The sequence below is a fragment of the Diabrotica virgifera genome, chromosome 9, assembly GCF_917563875.1.
Source record: "Diabrotica virgifera virgifera chromosome 9, PGI_DIABVI_V3a".
NCBI classification, from domain to species: domain Eukaryota; kingdom Metazoa; phylum Arthropoda; class Insecta; order Coleoptera; family Chrysomelidae; genus Diabrotica; species Diabrotica virgifera.
The window spans coordinates 211,433,793-211,443,847 of record NC_065451.1 but is presented as its reverse complement, the minus strand read 5'-3'; the positions used below and the strand labels follow the sequence as shown (position 1 = coordinate 211,443,847).

At 33.7% G+C, this 10,055-nt stretch overlaps 1 protein-coding gene across 1 annotated transcript in view; it reads right to left on the bottom strand.

Annotated features, from left to right (window-relative positions):
* Positions 1 to 705: 705 nt before the first annotated feature.
* Positions 706 to 10,055, bottom strand: part of LOC114326113 (apolipoprotein D) — a 31,101-nt gene continuing 21,751 nt past the window's right edge. Inside the window, exons 3-5 of the mRNA XM_050662410.1 lie at positions 9,409 to 9,497; positions 1,038 to 1,130; positions 706 to 925 (exon numbers count right to left, since the gene is read on the bottom strand). Coding sequence (XP_050518367.1) covers positions 798 to 925; positions 1,038 to 1,130; positions 9,409 to 9,497 — 310 coding nt within the window. The 3' untranslated portion in view covers positions 706 to 797. The remainder of the gene's footprint in view (positions 926 to 1,037; positions 1,131 to 9,408; positions 9,498 to 10,055) is intronic.

Sequence of the window (10,055 nt, the reverse complement as noted above, 5' to 3'; positions counted from 1 at the left end):
ATTAAAGACACCTCCGCCTATGAGTTCCTGAAAGTCGAGAGATAAATAAAATTTAAATACAAAACCAGATATGCTGCAGAAATAATGGTTTAAAGATTACTAAGAATACAAATGAAAAAAATGTAAAAATCCAATGCACAAAATGCTATTTCCATGACAGAAAGTTCATTTGGGTTAACAAATATTGCTGGATTGGTTGGACACTTTCCTTACCAGATAGCTAGTAAAGGGGCATAAATGTCTGATATCAATTTATACATTTATGATTGATTAGGTTCCAGTTTAGATCGTTAAATAATAAGTTTCTTAGCTTACCTTTTGAGCAACATCACACCCAACCTGTCATATTATCCACATTTACTGAATCCAGCTTTTTAATTATTCGGTAGCCTCGCAATATTCGTTAAACAAATTTTAAATATACCTATGAAAACCGATTAAAACGTTTAAGTTGAAATTAACACGGCTTTTTTCGTAATAATCTAATAAAATTACCCTCACCATCACAATCAAAACTTCAAAACAAAAGTAAAAGTGATGACATGACATATGACATGACAACTGACATTAACGATAACGATCGCATCGCAACGCCACGGAAAACCATGGAACTAATATTGGGAATGTCTACTCAACCTAATCGCCGACACGATTGATTTATTCTGGAAAAGAATTTGTTGAGATTTGACAAAAAAAAAACCTAGACATGTTTACACAACCTACTTGTGTATATATTAAACAAACAAACAACTTAATATTTAATAATCAACAAAATAACAAATGTAATTCTTTGACAGTTAACAATTCTTTTGATCCGTTTTGAACAAGAAAGAAGTGTTAATTTTATTATCTTTAAGTACTTGTCGAGCCTTATTGATAAAATCTTCGGAGGGGTGTTGATCTCGAGTAAGAATCCATGCAGTGTCTACAAAAAAATAGAACAAAATAATGACATGTATACTTAAAGAGTGGTTTTTCCTATTTGTTTTTTTAAACATTTGTATGACTATCAAAGTAATAAGTAGACAAATACTTACGTGCAGAGAAACCCACTACTGTTTGGCAAGAATACACTACTGCGTAGTTTTTATAATCAGTACTTAGTACCCAATAAGGCGAAGTGACTGTTACTGAAAAATAAAACAAGACAAATATAAAAATGTATACCATTTTTATTCAGTTGAAATGCGAAGCCAAAACTGTCTTAATTTTCACTTAGTTTAGAGAGGGCACTCTCACTGCCGATTTTGTCTCTTATTAGAGGCTCACCAGAGAATGGCTATCTCTGAGATAGCAAATTTAACCTATGCATTCTCTGATGAGCCCCTAATAAGCGGCGAAATCGTCAATGAGAGCGCTGGTTGCGCTCTCTGAACTAAATGAAAATTAAGGCAGTTTTGGCTTCGCGTTGCAACTGAATAAAATGGTATACATTTTTCTATTAATATTACTCCTATTGAATGACATAGGTCCATTTTCCGTTGGAATTTACCACGCTGAACAGACGGGGTTGTGAATTGCACATTGTAGAATTCCCTCGTGTCTGCTTTGCTTCAGCATCCATCTGGCTTTAAATTTTTAGAAGCTAAATCATCTTGGAGGAGATTACTAACTCAGTGAGCTTTATTAGTGGACTGTTTAGCATAGGGTGAATTTAAAATAGAATAAAAAAAATAACAGTAAAAAAACCAGACCTTAAAGTAAATTGTAATAAAAATATTTCCTACCTTGTCATTTCTCGTTGCACAAGCTGGAGCAGGCCTGCTATTTTTCGTACTGCTATTGCTGAGTAGTATAAAGTATAAATCACTCGCGAGGACTATATTGAGTTTCTATACACTTTTCGGAATGATTGTAAGTGACTGTTAACCAAGAGAGTTGGTTGGCGAATTGTCTTTTTAAAATGAGGCGAGTAGGCAGGTAATTACATACAAAAAACTTTAAGGTTTTTACTTGAAAATAATGATAAAAATTAATACATACTCACTGAATTAGGTATTGGCCTACTCGTATATACGGGGTGTCCCATAATATTGAAAAGAAAATGAATTAAAATATTCTTTACAAAAACAAGAAAATTAAAAATTGTTATTCCTACTTATGTGGACGAACCACAACCGCCCACCACAATACGCAGTATTGTTACGGCTCAAAAGGCAAAGGACATAATTTTACTATAGAGCGTTTATATATACCACTATTAGTTTTCACTGTGGCCACTCTAACTATACCATCAGATCCAGGATGAACCTCAATTATACGGCCCAAAGGCCATTGTAGCGGGGGAATATTATTTTGGCGGATTACCACTAAGGTACCTAGTTGGACGTTTGGAGACGGAGAATTCCATTTAGCCCTTTGATGAAGAGTTTGGAGGTACTCCTTAGACCACCGTTCCCAAATCTGTTGGTGCAAATTATTTAATAATTGCCAACGATTCAACCGATTGTGCGGAACATCGAGCAACGTTTCTTCGGGCGGAGCACTCAAAGGCTCCATGGTCAAAAAATGTCCTGGAGTTAACGCACTAAGATCGTTTGGGTCTGAACTTAACGGGCATATTGGCCTCGAATTCATGATGGCCTCAATTTGAGAAAAAATAGTATATAACTCTTCAAAAGTTAGTACTTGTTCTCCAATTGTGCGAATTAAATGACCCTTTACCGTCTTAATATTAGATTCCCATAAACCTCCAAAGTGTGGAGAAGAAGGGGGAATGAGATGCCATTGAATAGATTCATGAGAAGCAGCTTGTGATGCCAATCTGTTAAGTTCTGCTCTGGCTCCAACAAAGTTAGTGCCATTGTCACTATAAACATGTTGACATCGGCCTCTACGACTGACAAATCGCTTAAACGCAGCTAAAAACGCGTCAGTGGATAAATCAGATACGAGCTCTAAATGAAGAGCTTTTGTTGAGAAACAAATAAAAAGCGACAAATACGCTTTAAGAGTTTGAGACTTTCGAAGTTTGGAAGCTCTTATAGGAAAAGGGCCCGCAAAATCAACTCCAACATTACTGAAAGGTTTTAGTTGAGATATTCGAGCTAGCGGTAGATTTCCCATTAACGGAACTGGGGACAAAGGATTCACCTTAAAACATTTAACACATTTAGACAGTACTCTACGAATGGCTCGTTTGGAAGATATAATCCAAAAACGCTGAGAAATTAGGTATTGAACAGTTTGAAGCCCGGCGTGTAGATATTGCAGATGAGTAGATTCAATAATCATATCAGTTAATTTACAACTGTTAGGAAGTAATGCCGGAAATTTGCGATCATACGAAATGGGCGCATTAGCTAGGCGACTACCTACACGTAGAATTCCCTTTGCATCGATAAAAGGTGAAAGCTTTCTTAAATTTTTTGGAAGCAGCTGTTTATCTTGGATAAAATTTATTAAAGTATTAAAAAAGATCTGCTGTGTTCGTTTAACAAAAACCAGTAAGGAGTTATGTTGCTCCAATAAACTTAAACAACCTATTTCCAGATTACCATATCGGTTTTTGGTTACATAATGGAAAAAACGAATAATGTAACACAAACATCGAACACACCTATTTAAAGACGAATGACGATCCAATAAAATATCTAAAAAATTATTGGGAATTTCAGCAATCAATGCGACAGTCCGCACTTCCAAATTTACATTAGTAGACTCCTTTGAATTAAGTTCAAAGAACGTTAGCGGATCAGATTGTAAGAAGGTTGGCCCCGCCCACCATTTGGAACAGTTAATTAACTCAGAGGGTAAGCAACCCCTTGAACCAATGTCAGCAGGATTTTCTTCAGAAGGAACATAGTGCCAACATGAAGAAGTTACTCGTTCCTGCACATAAGCTACTCTATTGCTCACAAAAGTTTTCCACTGATGAGGGGAAGATTGTAACCAACGTAATGTAACAGCAGAATCAGAAGAACAGTATATTTCCTTGATTTCTACTTTATCTTTAATAACAGAAGAAACAAAGGAGACTAGTCGAGCCACTAAAACCGCAGCAGACAATTCTAATCTGGGAATAGTAAGTCCCTTATTAATGGGTGCGACCTTAGATTTAGCTATAACAAAAGAAACAAAAGGTTGGCCTGAAGGTGATAAGCATCGAAAGTACAAGACAGCGCAGTAACCTTTCTCGCTAGCGTCACCAAAACAGTGAACTTCTAAGCGTAAAATATCGTCAATTAATAAACGACGAGGTAAATTTAATTTACTCAAATATGCTACATCATCAATGTATTTTTTCCACAAACGGATAATTTCTTTTGATGGAGCATCATCCCAACCAATCTTTTGAGTCCATATTCTTTGAATAAGGTGTTTAATTAGAAATGTTATTGGAGATAAAAATCCAAGAGGATCAAATATTTTTGCTAAATTGGACAAAAGATGACGTTTTGTACAAGAAGAGTCTAAAACTTGAACTTTAAAAGCAAATGTATCCGAAGAAGCGTCCCATTCCAACCCTAATACTTTAAGTGTTTTGGACGAAATATCATCATTAAATGTAAGAGGTTTTATTGCTAAATCTGATACAGCTAATCCTTTCAATAAATCGGGTACATTACTGGACCATTTTTTCAACTCAAAACCTCCTTTGGCAAGTAAGGCAATAAGTTCGTCTCTTAGTGCTAAGGCATTTTCGAAACTAGGACAGGAAGAAATGATATCATCAACGTAGGTTCCAGTTTTAAGTGCCTCGGCTGCTAGAGGAAACGAATCCCCGTCATCATTAGCCAACTGATGTAGACATCTAATAGCAAGATAAGGAGAACAAGAGAGACCATAAACAACTCTGTTGATACGAAGATCTCGAACAGGTTCAGAATTATTAGAACGCCAAAGTACTCTTTGATAATCTGTTTGAGTAGGATTAATTAAAATTTGCCTATACATTTTAGAAATATCGGCCGTAATTACATAACCATGCAATCGAAAATTAATCAAAATTGTACAGATGTCAGTCTGAAGCTTAGGACCAGTGAATAATTTGTCATTGAGTGAGGGTTGATTTGGAAAATGCCCGGAACCATTAAAAACGACCCTTAATTTACTTGTTAGACTTTCAGGTCTTAAAACACAATGATGCGATAAATAGTAAACATAAGGTGAATCGAAGTTATTCAATGGGACAGGTTCCATGTGACCGAGCTCAACAAATTCCTTCATAAAGGTGCGGTATTGGTCATAAAGTTCAGGAGATTTTTGAAGCCTTCTTTCTAATGAATAAAACCTACTAAGAGCAAGTGATCTAATATTAGGAAAGACAGGATTTTCTTCCTTAAAAGGTAGATCTACTACAAAGCGTCCTGATTGTTCACGCTTATAAGTATTCATAAACATATTTTCCACTTTAGCGTCATCAGGAGCTAAGCAAAAAACTTCAGGGACTGCTTCTAATTCCCAGAATTTCTTTATTTGCTGATCCAAAGAAACCGTATCTTCAACTTGGCAAAATAAAGAAGTAAGAGTAGGTGCCTTTGAAATATTTACTTTTCCCATAAGCACATAGCCAAATATAGTATTAATTGCATCAGGTTGATCTTGATTGCCGTAAATACGTCCATCCAAAAGAATTGTAGAGAATACATCAGCTCCTAAAAGAATGTCGATGGATCCTCTACGAAAGAAGTTATCATCTGCTAACTTTAAATTAGCAATATGGGGCCAAGTATTAACTTCTAAATTACATAAAGGCTGATCCTCACATATTTTTGTCAAGACTAACGCATCGGTTGTCAAAATAGGAGAAGATTTACGTACTGGTTTAAAAGAAATGGTAACCCCACCTAAATTAGTGGTCGACTGCATAGAACCTAATCCTTGGATGTTAGCTGAAGTTTTCATGGGACGTAAACCTAAACGCCTAAGGGTCTTTTGACAGATGAAGGACGTCATGCTTCCCGAATCTAACAGACACCTAACAGGTTGGTAGTTACCGTGACAATCAAGCACCTCAATACATGCAGTGGAAAGCAAAGTACTTTTATCAGCGGAAGAAAAACACACAGAAACGGATGATCCAGTCGTTGAATTTAAAGTGGATGCCGCCGAATCTTGAACATTCTCTTCTTTCTTAGAAGAGGAGAAGCAAAGGAGTGTATGATGTTTTTTATGGCACGAGTGACAAGTCCATGTAGATTTGCATAGGCTAGAACGATGTGATCCAAGACAGTTAATACACATCTTGTTCTTTTTTATTAATTGAAATCGATCTACAGGAGATTTTGCCAAAAAAACGGAGCATTTATAAATGGCATGGGTATCATTAGTTTTACAGATAGAACATTTTGGTTCAGGTTCTGTTTGAGCAAGCAATGATGTAGATTTGGAAGAATTAGGTTTTTTAGAAAAGTTAGATTTTGGTTTAGTGTGAAAATCAATATTATCTAAAGCGAGACAACTTTGATTTAAAAAATCAATCAGTTTTTTATAGCTTGGGATGGTTGAATTATTATGAAAAAGCTCAAAACGTGTTACTAAAGAAACAGTTAATCGTTTTAAAATCATTTGAACAAGTATAAAATCCCAATGTACTGTGGGTAGTCCTAGCTTATTTAGAGATGCCACATTTTTCGAAAATGTATCTAACAACTTGCGTAGTTCTTTTGGATCTTCTGAAGTCAGTTGTGGTGAACTTTCAAGGTTATTCCATAAATTGGCAGCGATTACCCTAACATTATTAAACCTTTCACAAAGCAGATCATAGGCAATTGGATAATTGTTTGCTGTGATGTCAATATGATCCACAGCATCGCGCGCTGCACCCTTTAAACACGATAGTAACAAATTAAATTTGTCAATTGGTTGTAAGTAAGTAAGAGTATGAACGCGAGCATCAAACTGATCTATAAAACTTCTAAATTCAGTTATTTTTCCACTGAAAGATGGCAATTCCGGTTTCGGTAAATTAAAATAATTTATAGGTAAAGGATTTTGAGACTGTGAAGTTGATGTAGTTTGCTGACTTGATGTTGAAGATTTTCTAAAGGCTTGCACGTATGTTAATTTAATTTTATAATATAATTTGTCAAAATTACTACGGCAATCATCTTCGACTTTAAATAGCGCGTCCTCATTATCTTGCTCAGAAACTAACATAATTATTTTATTATGAAGATCATAAAAATTGTCACGAATTTTTTCCAATCCTTCATACATAACTTCCAAAACCGGGTAAAAATTCTTATCGTCAGCAGCTACCTTTAAAGCAACAGCATGAATTTCAGTCATTTGTTGCACTTCAACTTGTCTTAAAGATTGATATTTTTTAATTTTATCTGCCATTTTGTAAATTTAAATGTAGAATTAATAAATTTAGAAAAATATGAAATTAGCGTTAGGAAATAAAATAGGTTCACCACACGAAAATTAATAAAATACAACCGAACTTTGTGCTAATAAAATAGAAAACTATGTCCTCTGCTATTTGAATATTTATAGACAAAAAATAATTATAAAACATAAACCCTTTAAATAAAAATTACTGTGTAAAATAAACACACAGTTTCATCTATAATAGAGTCAACCTGTATAATAATTATTATAACAAAATTTGTCTATTGGCCGACGTCGACAATTTAATAATAATTACTTTTACATTAATGTGTTCCTTTTTTACTTAAAAAACAACATTAACTGAGGTATAGGTACCACTAACGATCGGCACAAACAAAAAACCAATGTACTAATTGATACGTGATTTTAATTTTGTAAAGAATATTTTATCGCCTTATGTTAAAGAATAACAAAAAATAAAGTCAAAGGAAATGCGGTTAAATAACCTGAATTTGATTCTGATCTTTGTAAATTAGCAAAGTATGACAATAAAATCAAACAATTCAGGTTTAAAAGAAACTTTCCCCGACTATATTACCCTCTTAGAAAAATGAAAAATGCAAGAAAAAAATATAGAAAATGGATCTATCAGGCTCGTAACGGATCAATAAATCATCTTGGAGGAGATTACTAACTCAGTGAGCTTTATTAGTGGACTGTTTAGCATAGGGTGAATTTAAAATAGAATAAAAAAAATAACAGTAAAAAAACCAGACCTTAAAGTAAATTGTAATAAAAATATTTCCTACCTTGTCATTTCTCGTTGCACAAGCTGGAGCAGGCCTGCTATTTTTCGTACTGCTATTGCTGAGTAGTATAAAGTATAAATCACTCGCGAGGACTATATTGAGTTTCTATACACTTTTCGGAATGATTGTAAGTGACTGTTAACCAAGAGAGTTGGTTGGCGAATTGTCTTTTTAAAATGAGGCGAGTAGGCAGGTAATTACATACAAAAAACTTTAAGGTTTTTACTTGAAAATAATGATAAAAATTAATACATACTCACTGAATTAGGTATTGGCCTACTCGTATATACGGGGTGTCCCATAATATTGAAAAGAAAATGAATTAAAATATTCTTTACAAAAACAAGAAAATTAAAAATTGTTATTCCTACTTATGTGGACGAACCAGAAGCCGTGGAGGTGTTATCAGGAAAATGGTCCAAGAAGTTTTCAATTTGATATTATTTTAAATATTTTATAAAGTTGAAAGTTTTGACTAGTATAACAAGAAAAATAGTTAATTCATGCTTTGTCATATCTAAAGTATAAAAAATATTCATCAGCAACGACACGTGTCTTCTTCTTCGTGTGCCGATCATCACTGCTCATTTTACTCCTTAGGCAACGGTTCTATTTATTTTCTCTTCTCTTTTTCCTTCTACTTTTTCTTGTATAGCAAATTGAATTAACTTATATTTTTCATTTCTTAGTATGTGACCAAAGTAGCTGTTTTTTGCTCATAGTGTTCAGTATGTCCTTTTCTTTTTTCATCCTTTTTAATATTTCTGTGTTTGTTACGTGTTGTGTCCATGATATTTTCCACATTCTTCGATAATACCACATCTCAAAGGTGGGAAGTCTTTTTTCAGTTGCGTCTGTGATTGTCCAGGCTTTAACTTTATATATAAGGACGGAGAATACGTCATAATATCTCAATACTTTCGTTCTAATTTTTATTCCCAGTTTTCTATTGCATAATATTGCTTTCATCTTATTGAAAGCGTTTCAGGTCAGCGTCGTTGTAATTCAAGGCGGCTGTCCCATTGTCCATTTAGCTCACATTCCAAGTAATTGTATCCGGGTACTTTCTCTAAAGTTTTTTCTTCAATCTTATTTTTACTGACAATAATGATTTTTGTTTTTTTTTGTGTTCGGAGCCATTCCATATCTCTTGAAGTATCCTTTTCGTACTCCTCTTCTTATAGATATCTCTTTATAAGCAAATTAATCCTTTTAATACATGCGTATAAAGGTTAAATCCCATTGCAAAATAATTATTAAAATAGTGTAATCATATCTATTTAGCAAAACTTTATATTTTAAATAATGTATTTCTACCTACCAGGTGTATTGAAAGTGACTGATAGTTTTGCTTCCCCTTTTTTTGATGCTAATTCAGCTGTTCCCTTAATTGAGGATACTGAATTGGTTCTAAAAACATATTTAACATTAATAAAATGATTTTCATTCATGATTATACAAGACGTATTTAAAAATACAACAATAAAATCAAATTAGCTACCAGAAAAATATATTAAGAGGAGAAGGTTATACCAATGCCAACATTTTAGTACAACTTAGGACATTTGAGAGGATTCAGTCAATTTGTACTCTACGAGCTCCCTAGTGGGAAAGTTTTGGGGTAGTTCTGATTTATTTCATTATATATATATATATATATATATATATATATATATATATATATATATATATATATATATGTATTTTGGGCTGCTGAATCTGAATATGAGGTTTGCGGACAAAATTTCTTGACGGAACATTGAAAAAATCGAGAAAAAAGGGGTAATTTCTGCTTTTTTCCGCTTTTTTGCTAAAATCCGGAAAACTGTTAACTTTTAGTAAATGGTCTGTTAACAGAAATTAAAGTACTTAAAATTCTCTACAAATATCACTATTTACTTTTTTTTCAGACGAACCGTTCGGTCTAAGTGCAAGTTGAAAATTGCCAATTTTTAACGGTCTCGGCAA